This window comes from Aquarana catesbeiana, linkage group LG08 (assembly GCF_042186555.1).
Source record: "Aquarana catesbeiana isolate 2022-GZ linkage group LG08, ASM4218655v1, whole genome shotgun sequence".
NCBI lineage: Eukaryota > Metazoa > Chordata > Amphibia > Anura > Ranidae > Aquarana > Aquarana catesbeiana.
This window is the reverse complement of record NC_133331.1, coordinates 258,871,813-258,894,650: the sequence shown is the minus strand read 5'-3', so window position 1 is coordinate 258,894,650 and position 22,838 is coordinate 258,871,813. Positions and strand designations below refer to the sequence as shown.

General features: G+C 44.2%; 1 protein-coding gene across 2 annotated transcripts in view; it reads right to left on the bottom strand.

The window, feature by feature from the left end:
* Positions 1-2,942: 2,942 nt before the first annotated feature.
* LOC141106375 (uncharacterized) overlaps positions 2,943-22,838 on the bottom strand; it is a 60,059-nt gene continuing 40,163 nt past the window's right edge. For both annotated transcript variants that reach the window (XM_073597104.1, XM_073597105.1), the window contains 3 exons: positions 15,601-15,741; positions 13,509-13,637; positions 2,943-5,009 (listed from right to left, as the gene is read on the bottom strand). In XM_073597104.1, coding sequence (XP_073453205.1) covers positions 13,554-13,637; positions 15,601-15,741 — 225 coding nt within the window. In that variant the 3' untranslated portion in view covers positions 2,943-5,009; positions 13,509-13,553. The remainder of the gene's footprint in view (positions 5,010-13,508; positions 13,638-15,600; positions 15,742-22,838) is intronic.

Sequence of the window (22,838 nt, the reverse complement as noted above, 5' to 3'; positions counted from 1 at the left end):
GATTATTCTTGTTCCAACTTGGGCATCTGTGTGCTTTGTACTTACCTTGGTTTCACTTACAGAAGAATGCCATAGGGGTTTTAAGTGTAGCCACAATGTCAAAGTAACCAAAATCCCTCTAATATTATAAGAACACACAATATGTCCAAATTCTTTCTTACAAGGACTTCTTACTAAATGAACGGATGGATGGATGAATGAATTGATCAATTAATCAATTGTAGCTCTTACTCCCAGAGGGGCCGCTGAGAATATACAGTACCCAGGTCTCCCAGTGCAGTGCAGAGGCCGCCACAGTCCCACAAGCATCCCCACAAACACTGACAATTACTCCTGCACATTTTTTACCTCCCCGGACACCTTATGGATACCTCCTTCCAGGTATTGGCTGGGGCATAATTCAACATTTATAGGTAAAGTTGATCCAGGGAATATCCAATTGCCTCTTAGGGGATCAGGAAAGAATTTTGTTCCCCGGCTGGAGCAAATTGGATAATGCTTTGCTGGCTTTGTTGCCTTCCTCTGGATTAACTGTGGGTAAAGGATTGGGTATATAGGATTATATTTTTTTTTCCCCTTTTATTGGTTTAACTAAATGAACTTGTGTCTTTTTTCAACCAGTTCCAGACTAACTATGTAACTGATTCATCATTCAGCTGATCATCTAAATCTCCTGGCCCTATGTCCCACACTCCGCTTGAGTGCATCCGTCAGCATACCGCTTCCTCCAGTCTGAATATAGATATCAGATATTATAGCCACATATTGCAACCAAGAACTAACAACCAAGACTAGCTCAGTTGCAAAACTGGAACTCTTTATTGAACAAGAATACAGGCTTTTTATACACTACACACTCAGGTGAGGCTGATCACATTATCATTTGCAAATGTAACTGTATACAGAAGTATAATTAGCACTTTAAACAATAAGTTAATTAAATAACTAGCCACCTAGACACTCAGAGGTGTCATTTCAGGTCAGACTTGCCGGCATCAAGCTCACAAAGTACAATAGACATTATTACAAGTGTAAACACATCCCTTAGCAGACAATACGTGAGTTAATTAGCACAATTAACAATACAGTGATCTCCCCAGTTCTCAGCCTAGTAGGCCACATACTATAACAGGAGACCTACTTACAATAACACATTATGGCAGAGGACCCCAGTGGTCTGAGCGGATTACATTAACATCTAAAGTAATTGATGATTTAAGGCATATAGGCCCCAAATATGGAAATGGAACCTCCAGTTCCCAGAGTCTGTGTGTTTTTGGGGAGACACGAACCTAAATCAGAAACAAGACCACTCCACAGATTCCCCAAGCATACATCTTCCAAAGAGTAGTGTCCCTGTAAATGCCAGGGTGCATAGTCAGTGGGTAAGAGGCTTGCTCCAAGTCCTCTCAAAAAGCCCCTGTCCCAGCTAGGTCTGTCACAGGCCAACACAATCCATCATTGCTCCACTCACCACAATGGAGCCAAAAAGGAAATTACCCAAGCAGCCTATCTAGAGGAGGGTGCTACACATTCAATCAATCATGTTTGCATTCTTCACCCTCATTTGGCCATTCACACATTTTCATCCTTTAGACGTTAATTATAGCGTGAATCTGCTATGGACAGAGGGTGAATGTCAGCAAATACAAATAAAGATATTTTGCAGTGCATCAAATGCGCAGTGTTTGTCCTACCCCCCCCCCCAACCTTTCTGTGTAGCTCATGTGCCAGCATTATTTATTTCTTTTACCTTGCTACTGTATCAAGAAACAGTTTTTATTATTCCCTGTGGCATCATCACCAGACATCACCAGTACAATTCTTGCAAGGCACAGCTGCTGGGAGCTAAGTTCCCACTAACGCAAGCACACCCCCAGAACTACATCTTCTAAAACCCCCATGTAGTATCCATGTGGAGAATGACAGGGAGGGGTAGGGGATAGGTGGAGTTCTGTAGTTTAGCACAGGCAGGGTTGACAACATTGGTGTGGATTTCAGTGTAGCAGAAGCCCAAAAGAGTGAAATGCGTCAGTATGGGGCGGTCTTAAGTATTGCCAGTCCAAACAGGAAGTTGGAAACACAATGGATTACTGGAAGATTAGCAGGTATTTTTTCTGTATTTGCAGAAATTAAAAAGATAAAACATTGGTAAATGTGCAGGAATTGCAGGGATCAGCCAAAATGCCGAAGTTCATTCAGTTAAACCAATAGAAAAAATAAATGAAAAATCTCTGTCTACACAATACCCACAGTTGATCCAGAAGAAGGCAAAAGAAAACCCCTATAAAAGATGATCCAATTACCTATACTGTACATATTAATATCGAGTTACAGTATATTTTGTGCATTTAGGAATAAATGGTGAGTCACTGAGCAGTATTTAACCACATCCCGCCCAGCCTATAGCAGAATGACAGCCAGGCGGGGGATCAGTTATCCTGACTGGGCATCCTATGATGTGTCCAGCAGGATAGGCCACCGGGGGGTGCTCCCAAAGGGTGTGCAGAGCGGCGATTGGTAATCAGAGCTACACACCGCATCTCAAATCTCAGTAATGAGCCTATGACATATCACAGCTGGTCACATCTTAACCAGGAAGTGCCATTTATTGGCTTTTCCTCTATTCACGCTGACAAGGCGCGGGTAGAGGGGAGCCGATTAGTGGCTCTCTGCTGATAATCAGCACATTGATTATCAGTGCAGACCTATCAAGGATGCCCACCAGGGATGCCAACCCGTGTCCACCGTGCTGCCTATCAGTGCCATCTATCATTGCCCATCAGTGCCACCTATCAGTGCTGCCTATTAGTGCCACCTCATCATTGTCACCTCATCAGTGCCAGTCAGTGCAGCCTCTTCAGTACCCATTTGTGAAGATGAAAACTTACTTATTTACAAAATATTATAACAGAAACTAAGAAAAGAAAAAAATTCAGAAATTTTGGTCTTTTTTTATTTGTTTAGCAGAAAAAAAAAACAGTGGTCATCAAATACCACCAAAAGAAAGCTCTATTTGTAGGGAAAAAATGATAAAAGTTTCATATGGGTACAGCGTTGCATTAACGCACAATTACATAGTTACATAGTAGGTGAGGTTGAAAAAAGACACAAGTCCATCAAGTCCAACCTATGTGTGTGATTATGTGTCAGTATTGCATTGTATATCCCTGTATGTTGTGGCCATTCAGGTGCTTATCTAATAGTTTCTTGAAGCTATCAATGCTCCCCGCTGAGACCACCGCTTGTGGAAGGGAATTCCACATCCTTGCCGCTCTTACAGTAAAGAACCCTCTACGTAGTTTAAGGTTAAACCTCTTTTCTTCTAATTTTAATGAGTGGCCACGAGTCTTGGTAAACTCTCTTCTGCGAAAGAGTTTTATCCCTATTGTGGGGTCACCAGTCCGGTATTTGTAAATTGAAATCATATCCCCTCTCAAGCGTCTCTTCTCCAGAGAGAATAAGTTCAGTGCTCGCAACCTTTCCTCATAACTAATATCCTCCAGACCCTTTATTAGCTTTGTTGCCCTTCTTTGTACTCGCTCCATTTCCAGTACATCCTTCCTGAGGACTGGTGCCCAGAACTGGACCGCATACTCTAGGTGCGGCCGGACCAGGGTCTTGTAGAGCGGGAGAATTATCGTTTTATCTCTGGAGTTGATCCCCCTTTTAATGCATGCCAATATTCTGTTTGCTTTGTTAGCAGCAGCTTGGCATTGCATGCCATTGCTGAGCCTATCATCTATTAGGACAATTCTCATTCAAAATGCGACAGCGCTGAAAGATGAAGGTTGGCCTGGGCAGGAAGTGGATGAAAGTGACCTGTATTGAAGTGGTTAAAAGCCATTAGTGAATGCATGCATGTTGTATTGTAAATATGGAACATCTTACTGGGACCTACTGTAGATTTGAATTCTGTACCATACTGTATATTTGTAGAAAAAATGGGAACTTGAAATGTCAAGCAGATTTCAGTAAACAGTAGAAAGAACTGTTATGAAGGCACGCATGCATGGAAAAATTATAAGGGTAACTTCACATCTTTATCCTTTTTAGGCTTTGTTGATAGTTTAAGTCAAGCACCAAAATAACTTTATAGGCTTGATTTGTTCCAGTATTCCTGCAGTAGATATTGAAATATCAGATCAAAAATTCCTTGATGTCATGTGGAAACCTTGGAAAAGACGTGATGCTGGGTCTGTGTAAACACTTCACACTGAACTATAGACAAATGTGCATGGACTTAAAAAGGAAAAGTGATGAATACTATTTACAATGTTCCCTTTTTTAAATATAATATTATAATCTCAGATGTCGCAAAGCTGGATGATGAAATATGTCATGACATTTTATTTTTTAATTGACTTTTTTAGCAAGATAGCTTCCTTACAAGCTAGTAAAGGGATCCTTTGGACCATCTAGCAGGTCACTCCTAAAGTCAAAAAGACTGTACTTAGAATATGTTCTTACTGGAATAGGGATTCACTCTTTAAACAAATGACAATGGTCAGAAGCTATATGAAGTGCAATTTTCCCACCTCACTGTCAACCACTAATAGCTTGTTGACCCAACCCAAGGAGCACTACTTCTTTGTCTGCTCAATGATATAGCATATTATAGTTATATAGAGTTACAGCAGAGCCCTATTTTGCCCAACGCCCCCTAATGTTAGTGTCTTCAGAGTCAGATCCTCTTTTCTTCCATTACTGTAACCCCCCCTGGTAAGAGTGGTGAGCCAGTCCAATATCCTGGAAAGCATAAGACTCCCATGGGGAAATGAACTGCTATAGGAGAGTTACAGGCAAAATGGACTAGTGCATCTGATGGATCAGGCAACAAAATGTGTTATGAATATCCACATCCTGTACATTTAGCAGGTCTGGTTCAGAAAATGTTGTTAGGTACAGTCTGGGGATTTTATGTTTAGATGAAGTGTAGATAATTTGTGATGGTTTTGCTGAGTCTTCAGTCAGTTGGCTTTTTTTTGGGTCAATTAAGTGGTAAAGATCTGGAAGAAATGAATGGATAATATAGTTACATAGTCAGGCTAAAAATAAAAAAAGACATTTTCATAAAATTTTCTCTGCAAAACTGTACTCTTGACCCCAGCATGCTGCATTGTGTGTGCTATGATGTACATTACATAGTCCTGACTGCTGCAATGTACTGTATTTCCAACATAGTCCTGACCACTGCACTCAATACGCTATGCTGTACGTTATATTTTTCTAACTATGTAACTCCATATGTGTAGCCTCCCTGTTGTCAGAGGTGTCCAGTAATTATAGGTGACTGCAAGGTGTTTTTTCACCTTAATGCATCCAGTAGGATGCATTAAGGTGAGAAAACGCCTTGCAGTCACTGCCCCCCCAGCCCCCCATTTTACTTACCTGAGCCCCCGAATTTCCGTCGGTGCCCTCTCTCCACAGGTTCCCGGCTTTTGATTGAATAGATTGACAGCAGTGGGAGCCAATGGCTGTGCTGCTGTCAATCAAATCCAATGGCGTGGGCACCGGGGGGTGGGGCCGAGTCCTGCATTCGGCCTCTATGGACGCCAAATGCTGGACTCGGGAGCGCGCCTGCAAGGTAACCTCCTCTGGAGAGCGCTTCTCCAAGGCGGTTATTTAATGCGGGGAGGAGCCGCAAGAGCCGCCCAGGAACCCCAGAAATGGATGTTCGGGGCCACTCTGTGCAAAACGAGCTGCACACTGGAGGTAAGTATGACATGTTTGTTATTTAAAAAAAACAAAAAAACGATCCTTTAGTATCACTTTAAGTAAGCAGGACTGACGAGCAGGATATCATCAACAGGTGAGTCACTATGGAGAGATAGGAGCTGGCAATTAGCCAACAGCTGAGCAGCCGGCTCAGAGAAGGAAGGGCTCAGCCCTGACAGTACCTCCTCCTTAATGACCACCAGGTTTGAGGGGAAAACGTCTATGGAAATCACGGAGGAGGACAGGGGCATGTACGTCCGAGGATGAGACCCAAGAGCGTTCCTCTGGACTGTACCCTTTCCAATGCACCAGGTACTGTATGTGCCCCGGAACCTACGGGAGTCAACAAGGGACTGTACTTCATACTCCTCATGGTTCTCAACCTGTACGGGGTGAGGTCGTGGCACTGAGGTGGTAAAGCGGTTGCAAACCAAAGGTTTTAATAAGGAGCCATGAAATACATTTGAGATACACATATTAGAAGGAAGGTCTAATGCGTAAGCCACTGGGTTAAACCTGCGGAGAGTACGGAAGGGCCCAATAAACCGAGGTGCAAACTTCAGAGAGGGAACACCAAGATGGAGGCTGCGAAATGACAGCCAGACTCTGTCCCCAGCCTGGTAGTAAGGCGCAGGCAGGCATCTGCGGTCAGTATGGAGTCTGTACCTATCATTAGCATGTCGCAAAGCCTCCTGAACTCGTGCTCAAGTGGAACACCACAGAGATGCTCCGCTAAGGCAGGAATACTCTGCGGAAGAAATGAGTCAGGCAACATGGAAGGTTGGAAACCATAGTTTGCCATAAACGGAGACAATCGGGAAGCAGAATTCAAGGCACTATTGTGAGCAAACTCCGCCCATGGTAAGAGGTCTGACCAGTTTTTATGATGACAAGAAATATAGCAACGTAGGAACTGCTCCAAGGACTGATTGGCTCGTTCTGCGGCCCCATTAGACTGCGGGTGATACGCAGAGGAAAAAGCAAGCTTAATTCCCAACTGTGCACAAAAGGCTCGTCAGAACCGGGACACAAACTGACTACTCTTGTCCGAGACGATCATCTTGGGTAGCTCATGTAAGCAAAATATCTCCCGAGCAAGTGGGCAACTTCTTAAGTGGGATACAATGAGACATTTTCGAGAACCGGTCAACCGCCATAAGGATAACTGTGTTACCTGGGAGTTGGATAACTCCACTATATATTCCATAGACAGGTGGGTCCAGGGCCTCTCTCCATTGGGTATGGGTTGTAGAAGGCCCACTGGAAGGTGTCGTGGAGTCTTAGTCTGAGCACACACGGAACAGGCAGCTACGAAGGCAGTTAAATCAGCACGTAGACTAGGCCACCAGAATTGTTGGGAAATGGCCCAAAAGAGTTGATTTTTCCCAGGGTGGCCAGTAGCCTTGGAAGAATGGTAAGTCTGGAGCACGGCAGTATGGAGACTCTCTGGGACAAAGAAGTGGTCACAAGATTTTTCAGGAGGAGCATGGACCTGAGCGGCAAGAATTTTGTCACCCAAAGGAGATATGAGACTGGTGTGACCCGTAGCCAGAATACGATCAGGAGGAATCAGAGGAACCGGATCAGACTCCATCTTGGAAGTGGAGGAAAATTGTTGTGACAAAGCATTAGCCTTTACATTCCTAGTACTGGGCAAGAATGAGACAATGTAATTGAAACTTGACAAGAAAAGAGCCCATCGCACCCTTCTGGGAGAGAGGCGTTTAGCCTCAGACAAGAATGTGAGATTCTTATGGTCAGTAAGAATGAGAACCGGCACAGTGGTACCTTCGAAGAGATGTCTCCATTCTTTCAGGGCTAAAATGATTGCTAACAGTTTTCTGTCACCAATCTCGTAATTGCACTCTGCAGGTGACAATTTCTTGGAAAAGTAGCCACAAGGATGCATAGCGCTCTGAGAGGTAGGACTTTGAGACAGAAGGACGCCAACTCCAGTCTCAGAAGTATCAACCTCAAGGATAAAAGGTAACGTAGGATCAGGATGTGCCAACACAGGAGCAGAAACAAAGGCAATCTTGAGACTCTCGAAGGCCTTAATGGACTCCGGAGACCAACTCTGTGGGTTACTGTCCTTTCTGGTCATATCAGTCAGGGGCTTGACCAGAGACGAGAAGTTACAAATAAACTTCCGATAATAGTTGGCAAAGCCAAGAAAACGCTGTAGAGGATGTAAACCCATGGGTCGGGGCCACTGTAGGACTGCTGAAAGTTTCTCTTTCCATCGAAAAACCAGCAGTGGAAATTACATAACCCAGGAATTTACAATAGAGATTGTTCTCTCTTAGTTTCTGAAGCACACAACAGACATATGTGTGGTGGCTCTCCAGGGACTTGGAAAATATGAGGATATCGTCGAGATAAACCACCACACATAACTGCAACAAATCTCGGAGGACAGCGTTAATAAATTCCTGGAAAACGGCCGGAGCGTTACAAAGGCCAAATGGCATTAAATAGTACTCATAATGGCCTGTTCTGGTATTAAATGCAGTTTTCCACTCGTCACCCTCCTTAATCCTCACAAGATTGTATGCCCCTCTCAAATCAAGCTTTGTGAAAACCGTTGCTCCCTTGAGGAGGTCAAAAAACTCCGTAATCAACGGAATCGAATAAGCATTCTTAACTGTGAAATGATTGAGACCCCTATAATCAATACAAGGTCTCAGTTCACCACTCTTCTTCTTCACAAAGAAGAAACCAGCACCAGCAGGAGATGAGGATTTGCAAAAAAAACCTCAAGAAAGTGCGTCTGCAACATACTCCTCCATGGCCTTATCCTCCAAGATGGACAAAGGGTAAACCCGGCCACAAGGGGGTATGGTACCTGGTTGAAGGTCAATTGCGCAATCATACAACCGGTGTGGAAGCAAACTACCGGCTTGAACTTTGTCAAAGACATCGCTAAAATCGCGGTACTCCTCCAGCAGGGAGGATAGTGAAGAAGTGCACAGGACCTTGGCTACCTTCTGGAAGCGTGTCTTATTGCATTGTGGCGACCAGGAGAGAACCTCAGCATGGAGCCAATCAAAAGAGGGGTTGTGCCTCTGTAACCAAGGATAACCAATAACCAGCGGAAACTTAGGTGAGGAAATAACTTGGAATTAGATTATCTCATGGTGAAGAGCCCCTACGGCCATGGACAATGGAACAGTCTCATGAGTCACATGGGCAGGCTGTAGAGGTCTCCCATCAAGAGCCTTAATGGGAAGTGGAGTGTCACGCAGCTGCAGCAGAATCTAGTGCTTCGATACACAGGCAGCATCAATGAACAGGCCTGCAGCCCCAGAGTCGATTAGAGCCTGTATATCGACGGACGACTCAGCCTAAGAAAGGGTAACCAGAACCAGGGGCTTATCCTTCTAGATAACTGGGGAAGAAACAACGCCACCTAAGTTCCCCACTCCAAAGACATTCTGGTAGATTAATTGGCTTCTGTCAAAAATTGGCCCTAGTATGTGAGTTGGGGACCTTGGATTGTGGGATCCTTGAGGGTAGGGACCAATGTGAGTGTGCAATGTATGTGTGGAGTGCTGCGTAAATTGACAGTGCTATATGGGTACCTTAAATAAAAAATTGGGATAATTGTAGACATGCACCCACACTCTCTCAAGTTGAATTGGATGGACTGGTGTCTATTCAATCTTACTATGTAACTATATAATATTGTCTGTCCGTGACAGGACCTCAAGGTTTGGGTGTTCCCTGGACAGGTAGGACAAGACTTCAAAAGGTGACCTGCCTGACCACAATAAAGGCACAATCTCTCCCTCCTCCTAAAGGTTCTCTCATCCACAGAGAGACGCGTGAAACCCAAGAGCATGGGTTCACCTTCACTGACCGACTCAGTACCAGGAGGCATGGGAGGTGACAGAGGCAAGGATGGGACTGCAAAGCTCAGAGACAAATGTAAAGGAGGCTTCCACAAGCGCTCTTTAAAAGTATCAAAAAAGAAAAAACACAATAGTCAGTTTTTGACTATACCTTTATTAAAAAAGAAAAAAAAAAGTGTCCCGCAATGTACATCCATTGCCAGTAACGCAGTCGTCAGGAGGCGTCCCATCAAGGAGCAGCTTTTTTTTTTCTATTTTTCGGGTCCTTTGGGCGGCGTGATTGAAGATGGATGGACATCGGGGGACACTTTTTTTTGTTTTTTTAATAAAGGAATTGTCAAAAACTGTCTGTTGTGGTTTTAACTTTTTGACACTTTTTTTTGGTGAATGGGTAGGGTTATAATGTACCTGATACCCATTCACATGGGGGGGGCCGGATCTAGGGGCACCCTTGTTCCAGATTCCAAGAAGCCCCCTGTCCGCAGACCCCAACAACCAATGGTCAGGGTTGTCAAGAAGAGGCTCTTGTCCCCATTAACATGGGGACAAGGTGCTTTGGGGGGCCGCTTGCCCCCCTCCCCTTTCCTGGCCTGCCAGGCTGCTTGCTCGGATAAGGGTCTGATATGTATTTTGGGGGGATCCCACGACAATTTTCTTTTAAATTTTGGTGTGGAGTTCCCCTTAAAATCCATGCCAGACCCAAAGGGCAAGGTCTCAGTTGTGAATGGGGACCAGGTGTATTAAATTTGGTGTTATCGCTCTCACTCTCTCATACTGGTCACTGGAACTTCAATATGACACCTCATGGCAAAGAACTCTCTGAAGATCTGAAAAAAAGAATTGTTGTTCTAAATAAAGTTGGCCTAGGCTATAAGAAGATTGCCAAGACCCTGAAGCTGAGCTGCAAGACCATACAGCGGTTTAACAGGACAGGTTCCACGCAGAACAGACTTCGCCATGGTCGACCAAAGAAGTTGAGTGCACGTGCTCAGCGTCATATCCAGAGGTTGTCTTTGGGAAAAAGATGTATGAGTGCATTACGTCACTGCAGATTCATCCCAGTCGCATCTTTGCATATGTGCATGCGCATCCTCAGTGCCGTCAGATGCCAGTTCCACCGTCAGGTCTGCGCGCGCCAGTTTGGGGGCTTATAAGGTGGGCTCAACCTGCTCTTTATTGTGGACCTGATGCCAGGGGGACTTGTGTACAACTGCTTCAGGTGTGTTGACCTATATATTTTCCCTATGGCCTTTTTGCATGTGGATTATTGTTATACCAATTATTGCATACTGTGATGAGACTAATGACCATTTCCTTGTTGTGTCCGATATATGACCTATACCTTATTCATTGTAGACTTGTGACCTTTTCTTGGGGACTCAGCCTCAGGCATATGGTCTTTACTATCTGGGCCTTTCCCTTTGCAACTTTAATCTGATATGGGTAACAATCTCCCATTATGAAGCACAGGACGATGTCCCCTGAACATTAACCCTATATACCCCCTGGCATTCTTATTCATATATGTTATCTTTTAGGTCAGTTTTTGGCAAACCAATTCTTCATATCTCCAATTTGTCTTCTCCTCTTTCCCCCTTTTCCCCCTCACTCTTCCTCTTCTCCCCACTATCCTTTCTCTCCCCTCACCCTCCCTATCCCCCAAAACCTTCTGTTTCTAATTGTTCTTGCCTCTCCTGGTTTGTATCAGTGACCTGAACAGTCCTTATAGTTTTGTTTATAGTCCTGAAGGCAGTGCACCCTTGTGGGCCCGCCTTTCCTACCCCCCTTGTCCGTAGTGGGGGAGTTCCAGCTGTGCCCTTACACTTAGCACCCAGGTGGACGAGTACACAGTGGTACGCAATTGATTAATTATTTGAATGTATTATTGTTGCAGTTACATGTAACATCCACTATCTGTACTATGTATTATTTTGTATTTGACTGTTGTTATATCTTGTTGAAGGTATTGTACTGCTTTTTCCTCCTGAAAAAGCAGATTAATCCATAAAACATGTAGAGGAGCAATTGGACACCCCCATGGGGTTTACTACTTCTGGGGGGCATATTACTTGTGACCCCTATATACTGTATACATTAGTCTGTCATTCAGTGATAGATGTGATTTTAGTATGTATCTGTGCATATGCATTAAAAAAAATATTTCTTTTAACTTTTGTATCAAATAACATTTGCAATTTTTTGGTTACTTTAAATGTGTTGTTAATTGGTTCTGAGATAGTCCATTCACTTTGCTAGAAGACCTCTCCCTTGTTGTTGGGGTTTTCTGGGGGTTAATCCCCCTACTTTTTGGATTAATTCATTTTGGATAATGGTACCCCTCTTTTTTCTTTAATTAGTCTTATGCCACGTACACACGAGCGGACTTTTCGACTGGACTGGTCCGACGGAGTATCCGACGGACTTTTGACCGACTTTCGACAGACTTCCAATGGACTTTCCAAATGAACGGACTTGCCTACACACGATCACAACAAAGTCCGACGGATTCGTACGTGATGACGTACGACCGGACTAAAATAAGGAAGTTGATAGCCAGTAGCCAATAGCTGAACTAGCATCCATTTTCGTCTGTCGGACTAGCATACAGACGAGCGGACTTTTCAATAGGAACTGGGTCCGGCGAAGTTCCGATGTAAACATTTGAAACATGTTCCAAATCTAAAGTCCGTCAGATTTTCGACCGAAAAAGTCCGCTGCAGGTCCGATAAAGCCCACACATGGTCGAATTGTCCGCCGGACTCGGTTGAAAAGTCTGCTCATGTGTACGCGGCATTACCCACTTGAGGCACTCCATACAAATATCTTGGAGAACAAACCACAGATTTTTTGTGCATGTAGGCTGCGTCAAATCCTTCTGTCTCTTCATGTAATCCCAGGCAGACTCCATGATGTTGAGATCAGGGCTTTGCAGGGGGGCAAACTATCACTTCCAGGACTCCTTGCTCTTCTTTACACTGAAGATAGTTCGTAATGACATTGGCTACACGTTTGGGGTCAAACGTCCTGCTGCAAAATAAATTTGGGGCCAATCACATGCCTCCCTGATGTTATGGCATGATGGATAAGTATCTGCCTGTATTTCTCAGCATTGATACTGCCCAAATCTCTAACTCCATTTGCAGAAACTTGCAAAGAACCCCCACCATGCTTCACTGTTGCCTGCAGACACTCATTATTGTACCTCTCTCCAGCCCTTCACCAACAAACTGTCTCCTGCTACAACCAAATATTTCAAATTTTGACTCAGTCCAGAATACCTGCTGCCATATTTCTTCACCCCAGTTCCTATGTTTTCAAGCACAGGACATGAAACAAGGCTAAAGCCGCGTACACACAAGCGGAATGTCAGACAGAAAAAGTCAGACGGAAGCTTTTCATCGTCTATTCCGATCGTGTGTAGGCCTTATCGGTCTTTCCTTTTCGAAAATTCTGACGGACCTAGAAATGAAACATGTTCTAAATATTTCCGACAGAACCAATTCCTATCGGGAAAACCGCTCGTCTGTATGCTGTTCCGACGGACCAAAAACGACGCATGCTCTGAAGCAAGTACGAGACGGAAGCTATTGGCTACTGGCTATTGAACTTCCTTTTTCTAGTCCCGTCGTACGTGTTGTACATCACCGCCTTCTTGACGGTCGGACTTTGGTCGGACTTTGGGTTGACCGTGTGTAGGCAAGACCGCTTAAATGTAATTCCGTCAGAGTTCCGTCTGAGAAACCTTCGGAGTTTATTCCGACGGCAAAACCGGTCGTGTGTACGCGGCATAAGAGACTAAACTATGCATGAAAACAGAGAAACTGGGGTGCAGTTCTAGTTGCTGTTAATCTTCCAGCAGCAAGGAAATGTGTACATACAAAAAGACATCACAACTGTTTGTGTCCATATGTAAGATTCCAATTAAAAGTTGAGTCTCACCTTGGGAATACAACCTTGTGGCACAAAAAGTGCCTATATGGTCCCTTAACAAATAGCAAACAACATTGACATAAGCAGAACTACCGCATTAATTCCAGTGATAACATAAAATAGTGTTCGAATAGCCACCTGCAAAAAAAAAAAAAAATCACAGTAACATAGTTGACACGAGGCTTTCAGTAAAACTATCATGTACAGTTTAGTCATTACAGTACATAATCATTTTGAGATTTTGTAACATATGCCATTAAAGCATTTCTAAAGGCACAATTTTTTAATTAAAATAATAAAAATGTTATACTCACCTGCTCTGTGCAATGATCTCCTCATAGCAAGCCACTCGCTATGGAGGCACTTGAGGTCTGGCCTCGCTTTCTAGCCGGGCTGTGTGCATCCATAGAAGCACACAGCATGGCTTGACCTGTCAGTCAAAAGCACAGGATTTGATCGACAGCAGTCAACTCGAAAATCTGAGTTCCCCAGTGTTCCCAGCTTTGTCATACACTCCATCTAAGTGAGCACACTTCACCCTATACCCATATCTTGTGCACCCCACTCCCTTCATTCTCCCATTGTGCTCCTCAACTCCAGACACCCCCCATTTTGTCCCCTAGTCCCTCCATTCCCTTACTGTGTACCCCATCTCCATATAAACCCCCTTACACCCCAGGCTCACTGTTAGTTGAAGGAGTTCCAGTGCACAGCATGCCATTTGGAAGTGGTACCGGGGAGGAGAGGAGAGAAAGGAGAAGAGAGATCAGAGCCATCTTCAACTGCAATGAGTAAGACACTGCCGCACATTCAGCAGGAGCACGCCATTTGCTCTCCTTAACTCTGCCATATTGTATATGACCATATTGTAGTGGGTAGTTAATCCTGCCCAACAATCCATTGTTTTCTCTGCTGTACAAAAAAAAGCTGGATCCCCACTGAAGCTCTTGGGTGAGGGAGAGAGAATTCCTATTCTAGTGTGAAGTGGGATCCAGTGAATCCATTACTTAGTTGATTACACCCAGCATAGACTGTAGTGGACATCTTCACTATATTACCAAAAGTATTGGGACACCTGCCTTTAGACGCACATGAACTTTAACGGCATCCCAGTCTTAGTCCATAGGGTTCAATATTGAGTTGGCCCACCCTTTGCAGCCATAACAGCTTCAACTCTTCTGAGAAGGCTGTCCACAAGGTTAAGGAGTGTGTCTATGGGAATGTTTGACCATTCTTCCAGAAGTGCATTTGTGAGGTCAGGCACTGATGTTGTACGAGAAGGCCTGGCTCACAGTCTCCGCTCTAATTCATCCCAAAGGTGTTCTATTGGGTTGAGGTCAGGACTCTGTGCAGGTCAGTCACATTCCTCCACCACAAACTCACTCATTCATGTCTTTATGGACCTTGCTTTGTATACTGGTCCATATCATTTGGTGGAGGGAGGATTATGGCGTGGGATTGTTTTTCAGGGGTTGGGCTTGGCCCCTTAGTTCCAGTGAAGGGAACTCTTAAGGTGTCAGCATACCAAGGCATTTCGGACAGTTTCATTTTCCCAACTTTGTGGGAACAGTTTGGTGATGGCCCCCTCCTGTTCCAACATGTCTGCACATCAGTGCACAAAGCAAGGTAAAGACATGGATGAGCGAGTTTGGGGTGGAGGAACTTGACTAGCTTCCTGACCTCAACCTGATAGAACACCTTTGGGATAAATTAGTTTAGAGACTGCGAGCCAGGCCTTCTCGTCCACATCAGTGCCTGACCTCACAAATGTGCTTCTGGAAGAATGGTCAAACATTCCCATAGACACACTCCTAAACCTTGTGGATAGCCTTCCCAGAAAAGTTGAAGCTGTTATAGCTGTAAAGAGTGGGTCAACTCAATATTGAACCCTACGAACTAAGACTGGGATGCCATTAAAGTTCTTGTGCGTGTAAAGGCAGACTTCCTAATACTTTTGGTAATATTGTGTATGTCCTAGACCTAAAAAATGGACACATGATTGTAAGCTCATCTGGGCTAGTGACTGATGTCATTTGGTTCTACGTACTTCAAAAAAGTTCATATCAACATGGAAAATAAGTAATAAATATTTGTAACTTACCGTGTTTCTGCAATGCAGATATAACCTGAAAAAGTTTGGGTGGATGCAGGAGTCATATTGATTAATATCCAAAAAGTTAAACACAAGTCCAGCACTGCTAAAGATAAAGGTTATGGCGATGAAAGAAGAGATGGCCTTGGCCTGTGGGGGAAAAATAATACATAGATGTGTTTAACAATTTTCTTCAAGAAAACAAATTTTTGGTGATTTATAGCCAACATCTTATTAGCTTTCAACAAAGAGCCACAGAGCTGTGTAATTTCTTAGTCCTTATCTAAAATCAGCCATGCTAACATAGACTGGCTCAACCCCCAGCTATCCCGTGGAAGTTAAAGCGGTACTAAACCCAAAAACAAAAAAGTGATATATTGCAGCTTTTTAATTCATAGATGTGGTAGCTATATTAAAAAAAAAATTTCTATTACTTTCACCTGTTGATTCTGCCAGTAAGTCTGTTATTTTAAGCTGTCGAGTATAAAAGTGGCAGTTGGGGGGGTTGAGACAAACCATTAAACACGTAAAGGGGTACTTACATTTGTAGCAGTACCCCTGTAGGGGCTGCTAAGTGATGTGGCCCACCTGTCACCCTGCCCAGCCCGGCATTCACTTCCTAGTCACTTTGAGACAATGAACAGTCTATGTGCTTGTTTTTGTTATTTTTATTAGGGAATTTAACTTGGATGGGGTAAGGGAATTGCTTCAACTGCTAGAGGAGATTGACATCGAGGCTGGACCTTGGATCCTGGCCACAGCTGACGTCTCCTCATTATATACTATCATCATCATCACCAGGCATGCAAAGCTGAAAAATGGGGACTTAGGACATATACTAAGTTACCCTGTGTTCAAAGGAAATTTCTCATTAAATGTCTGGACTTTTGCCTTCGGATCAGCTATTTTTGGTATGATCAGAAATATTACCATCAGAACACTGGAGTAGCAACGGGAGCTAGATTTGCACCCAGCATAGCAGGACTGTTTTTGGCTCAATGGGAGGAAGAGGCAGTGTTTACGGATATACCTATGGAACTTTCTGTATATAAAAGATATATTGATGACATATTCATCTTGTGGAAACTAGATCAAAACCGACTAGAAGAGTTTATACAAAAACTAATTATCAACAATTGGAATATTGTATTATCCTGGGAAATAAGTGAAACCTCTATATCCTTCTTAGACCTTGAAATCACACAAAAGGACCATGAAATAATTACTAAAACCCACTTTAAGAATGTGGATGGGAACAGCTACTTCCCAATGGAGAGCTCTCACCACAAGAATCGGCTCTTTAATATCCCAAAGGGCCAATTCATGCATTTGAGGAGAAACTGCACTAATCTAGGGGATTACTCCACCCAAGCACAAAATATGGGACATAGATTTGTGAATAAAGGTTACAAAAGGGAACATATACAAGAAAAAATAATGGAAGTAGCTGACATGGACAGGAGAAAATTAGTGAGTGATAATAGACCATCAGAACAGCAACCTGATCTAGTGCCCTTTATTTTGGACTATAATTGTCAAAATTGCAAGATAGAGAAGATTGTCAAAAGACAATGGCACATACTACAAGCAAAAAAACACCTTCAAGGAGTATTACCTAGGAAGCCTAATTTTATCTACAGAAGGGCACCTACTATTAAAGATAGAATGGTAAAAAATGTAGTTGAGCCACTAAAAAAAAACACCTTTTACATTTTTTACTGGGAAGGGTTTCTTTCCTTGCAAGAGATGTTTTTCATGCTCATGAACCAAACGTCCCAATGTAAAGATATTCAGTTTTAACTCTACTACTGCGGGTGTTGCGTATGAGATCAATGATCAATGATTTCATATGTTGCAATACTGAGTGGGCAGTGTATGATTTAGAATGCAGCTGCGACTTGCAATCTATTGGATGTACCAAGAGACCCCTCAGAGTACATATCAAGGAGCATGTACATGGTGCTGTGAACAAGTGCCGAAACGTGTCAGCTGTCACATTTTAATGGTCATGTTATAATAAAAGATCACAGAAGAATTTCCAGAGTTGCCGGCATTTTGTTTTTTATTCTCAAGTATCTTAGTTGGATGGAAGGAGGACATCCCAAGCCTGAGCACCTGAAGTAGGTGTGTCGGTGTGTAGGTGTGTCAGTCTTCTAATATCTCACCAGCGGTGCTTCTCTTGCATGCAACATGTACAAAATATTCTGAAGGGCTGTGATAAACATAGTGCATCCAAGCATTTTTCCCTTGTACACAATAAGGACCCTTCCCATCCTAAATTTTGGGGAATGTAACCATATAAGAGACATTGGCGTGGCAGCCACAAAGTGAGAGTGTTAAGTCAGCTTGAAACAAAATGGATCTTTCCAATGGAGACCCTCACACCGCAAAGACTCAACATTGAGTTCGACTTGAATTGTTTCATTAGTGAATTTTAATCTCTGCCTTCTTTTTTACACATATTCTTTTTTGCATATATACTCTTTCTTCTCTCTGTGAACAATATTGGCTTTGATTGATTTCTTTTACCTCTGGGTTTATTATATCCCTAGCCCACCCTAGGAATCATATTCTTCTTTCTGTCATTATATGAATACATTTCTTTTATTGATTCATTGTCATTTATATGTCCTGTGTGTTCATCGTTATTCTGTGCGCCATTTCCGGCTGGTTCTCATCAGCTATCGGTTTAATTGTTTTTAATACCAATATACATTTTTAGCTCGTTTTTATTAAATATACCCACTTTTTCATTCACATTTTGGTGGACATACATTGATGTACCATTTAAGTAGTATGCACTGCCCCGGGGTTCATATATATTATTATGGCCAGCTCTGGGAAAATTGCAGCTTCAGGAAAATGGATCGCATATTTATCAAATAGGAAGACTCCTAGAAAATGGCCGCTAATATGTTTTGCTATGCGGACTCCAACAAAATGGCCGCGGCCACATTCCCTCACCATTAGCCTATTTAAGGACACCTGATGTGTTAGCCCCTATCCCCTGATAAAGTCACATGACCCGTGACTAGAGATGGGCCCAACACCCCCCCCGTTCGGTTCGCACCAGAACATGCGAACAGGCAAAACAGGCATTTGTTCGAACACCGTTAAGGTCTATTGCACACGAACATGAAAAATCAAAAGTGCTAAGTTTAAAGGCTTATATGCATGGTATTGTCTTAAAAAGTGTTTGGGGACCTGGGTCCTGCCCCAGGGGACATGTATCAATGCAAAAAAAGTTTTAAAAACGGCCGTTTTTTCGGGAGCAGTGATTTTAATAATGCTTAAAGTGAAACAATAAAAGTGTAATATTCCTTTAAATTTAGTGCCTGGGGGGTGTCTATAGTATGCCTGTAAAGTGGCGCATGTTTCCCGTGTTTAGAACAGTCTGACAGCAAAATTACATTTCTAAAGGAAAAGTCATTTAAAACTACTCGCAGCTATAATAATTTGTCGGTCCGGCAATACACATAAAAGTTAATTGATAAAAACGGCATTGGATTCCCCCACAAGGGAACCCCGAACCAAAAATTTAAAAAAAAAAATGTGTGGGGGTCCCTCTCAAAATGCATACCAGACCCTTCAGGTCTGGTATGGATTTTAAGGGGAACCCCGTGACAATTTTTTTTTTTTAAATGGCGTGGGGTCCCCCCAAAAATCCATACCAGACCCTTATCCGAGCACGCAACCTGGCAGGCCGCAGGAAAAGAGGGGGTGCGAGAGAGCGCCCCCCCTCCTGAACCGTACCAGGCCACATGCCCTCAACATTGAGAGGGTGCTTTGGGGTAGCCCCCCAAAGCACCTTGTCCCCATGTTGATGTGGAAAAGGGCCTTATCCCCACAATCCTTGCCCGGTGGTTTTGGGGGTCTGCGGGCAGGGGGCTTATCGGAATCTGGAAGCCCCCTTTAACAAGGGGACCCCCAGATCCCGCCCCCTGTTTAAAATAATAATGGGTACATTGTACCCATACCATTTCACAAAAAAAGTGTGAAAATGGTAAAAAAAAAAAAAAACAACACACACCGTGGGTGAAGTCCTTTATTAAAAAATAAAAAAATAAAACTGTCCCACATAGTCCGTTCACCTCCGCCGACGGACCGAAAAAAAAAAATAAAGGGGGAGAGAGCGCCCCCCCTCCTGAACCATACCAGGCCACATGCCCTCAACATTGGGAGGGTGCTTTGGGGTAGCCCCCCAAAGCACCTTGTCCCCATGTTGATGGGGAGGTGGTCCTCATCCCCACAACCCTTGCCCGGTGGTTGTGGGGGTCTGCAGGCGGGGGGCTTATCGGAATCTGGAATTTCTGAAAAAATTGTGTGAAAATGGTTAAAAAAACAACACACACCGTGGGAGAAGTCCTTTATTAAAAAATAAAAAAATAAAACTGTCCCACATAGTCCATTCACCTCCACCTGATGGACCGAAGGGAGGCACACGCCATACGACGTGTACTCGCAGGTGACAGCTCTTTTAAAACTGTGGGCGGGGCCACACGGTGTCGTCTCTGGGTGACCCCGCCCCCTCTGATGCACGAGGACATCCCTATGGCTTCCCCTGTAGCGTCAGAGGGGGGTGGGGCCACCTGGTCCGCCCCCCTCTGATGCTACAGGAAAGTGATGTGGCTCACCTGTCACCCTGCCCAGCCCAGCATTCACTTCCTAGTCACTTTGAGACAATAAACAATCCATGTGCTTGTTCTTGTTATTTTTATTAGGGAATTTAACTTGGATGGGGTAAGGGAATTATGAGATGCTCAGCAAATTGTATATCAATCAATTGATGGATTGTATATCAATCAATTGGGATAATTGTACACTCCTCTGTACAAGTTACTACTTCAGTCTCCTCCAGCACTTTCCTTGCTTGCAGACTATTCCTCTTCATTCCTTCTGCACAACTCTTAACTCCCAGGAGCAGTTAGCACATGTTTAAAGTTAAGCCTGACACTGGCTCAGCCAGGCCTTAGCAATTGCCTTTTGCAGGCAGGGACCGCGGGCCCCCGGGCCCCCATGGTGTAGCAAGACATGAAAAGTCTTTAGTGCTAGCTGTCCTACTGGTGGACTACTGCTCCCAGTGAGCCCTCTTCAAGCCCTGCCAGCCCTCCTGGCTGCAGCTGCCTAACTCCACTGCCCTTACTACTGGCTCTGCACCCATCTCTGTCTGCATGCTTCCAGTCCTCTCAGGCGTGCCTCCCCAGTCCTCCTGACTGCAACCGGTGGTTCCCTCCTGGAAACTTGCCGGCAGTACTGACTCCCGCTGTTCTCTCTTGCTCCTCCTGTGCCTCCTGCCCAGAACCTTCACGCTTTCCTGAAGGGCTCTGTCCTGCAATCGAGCCCAGGCCCAAGGTCACCCCCCCTTCTCCCCAGACTGCGGGGCTCCCTCAAAGGCCCTGACAGCCTAGTACTCCATCTCCAGTTCTTCCACCTGACAACTCCTCCCCAGCTGGGCTGACCCGGGGTATTTAAGGAGGCCTGCCCCCTGCCAATCCAGGTTGGAGATTGGTCAGGGCTCCTTAGAACAACCCAGGCAGCTCCACCTCTCCTCTCATCCCCTCTTGCTAGAATCCTCTAGAAAAAAGAGGGTGGTCTCAGTGACGCTGCCTGTGAGTCATCAGTACTAAACTCCGAGCCATTCCCAGCCCACACAAACCAAAACAAACCCAGGCCTGCCTAAATTTTCCTACACTCACCAAATATCCTAACTTCGCACCTACCTATGTAGAGGGTGCTACACATTGGTCAGCTTTTATTTGTTTTTGTAAAACCTTTATCCCCAAAATATCAATAAATAAATAAACTGTTGCTGTAGGGGCTTAAAAAGTGTTAGCTGGAATTTGACTTTACCTATTCCATTAGTCAATTCCATCTAAACCGCTAGTGCATCTAATACAGAGATGTCAAACTCAATTTTATCACAGGCCGCATCAGCATTTTCGTTGCCCTCAAAGGGCCGGTTATATCTGTAAGACTAGATGTCCAGAGCACCTCCCCCTTTACATCCAATGTCAAGTGCTCTCCCCCCCCACCACCATCAGAAGTCAAGAGTCGCCCACCCTCCCTTAGATCACAGTGCACCCACTTACCATGTGCTGCTGCCAGGAAGAAGCTGGGGATGGAAATTGGAAGCAAAAAGTGCAGGGTCTGGAGGAGGACCAGGGGAGGACTGGAGTTAGCTACCAGAGTCTGCTGAATGCTGAGACCAGGGGAGGTGAAGACAAGAGGGTGCTGCATCTGCACAGAGAGGCGCAAGATCTGTAGAAGGAATTCTGTCCTCCTCTCTGCTGTAGAATGCTGAGACGGGAGGTGACAGAGACAAGCCTCTCTGCAGTTGCACATAGAAGTGCAGGATTTGGCGAAGGAGTTCTTTCCTCCTCTCTGCTGCTGACTGCTGAGAAAAGGTGGGGCAGAGATAAGCGGGTGCTGCAGCTGCAGGAGAGGTGTGAGGGCCCCAAGAAATGGGCTGGATTCCGCCCGCAAGCCTTGTGTTTGACACATGTGATCTAATACTATCTTCTCCCAGATTGCTGATGTGTAGGTGAATATGTGCTGGACTAGTAGTGAGTGAGGTATTAATATTACTGAATATATAATAGAATTCAGTCCTCCTTTACAGGGGCTGATGTGCAGTGAAGGTGCCATGTAGATTGATCTTGTTTTGGTCTTGAGCTGCTACATCTCTGATGGTCTCTATAGAACACTCAGTACAAACGTTCATGACGCAAAACAGACAAATGGAAGTGTTTATTGAACAAATGTATTAAATGAAGCCAACACGTTTCAGGGGAAATGTCTCTCCCTTCCTCAGGGCTAAAACATGGGTATGAATGGGCTCACGATATGATGCGGTTAAGATATTTATGCAAGGGCTAGATCCAAACTGTCAAACCTGAAATTATTGCTGACTGTCGGTTTAGTTCAATCTGCTGTAATTCCAGCTTTGACAGTTTGGATCAGGGGTGTCCAAACTTATTTCAAAGAGAGCCAGATTGATGAAGTGAACATGCATGAGGGCCGACCATTTTGCCTGACATTCTTTGTACCATTAAAATTCAGTCCAAGTGTGTTCGTTTGAGCGCTAATACACTGCCCAACAAGAATTCTCTTGCTTTTGTGGCTGTGTGTGAGTAAAGAGATGAGCTCGGGCGTGTTATTTGGATATACCGTATTTATAGGCTTATAACATGCAACTTCACTTTAAGAGTAAAATTTCTGGAAAAAATCTTAAAATTTTAAATAAAAAA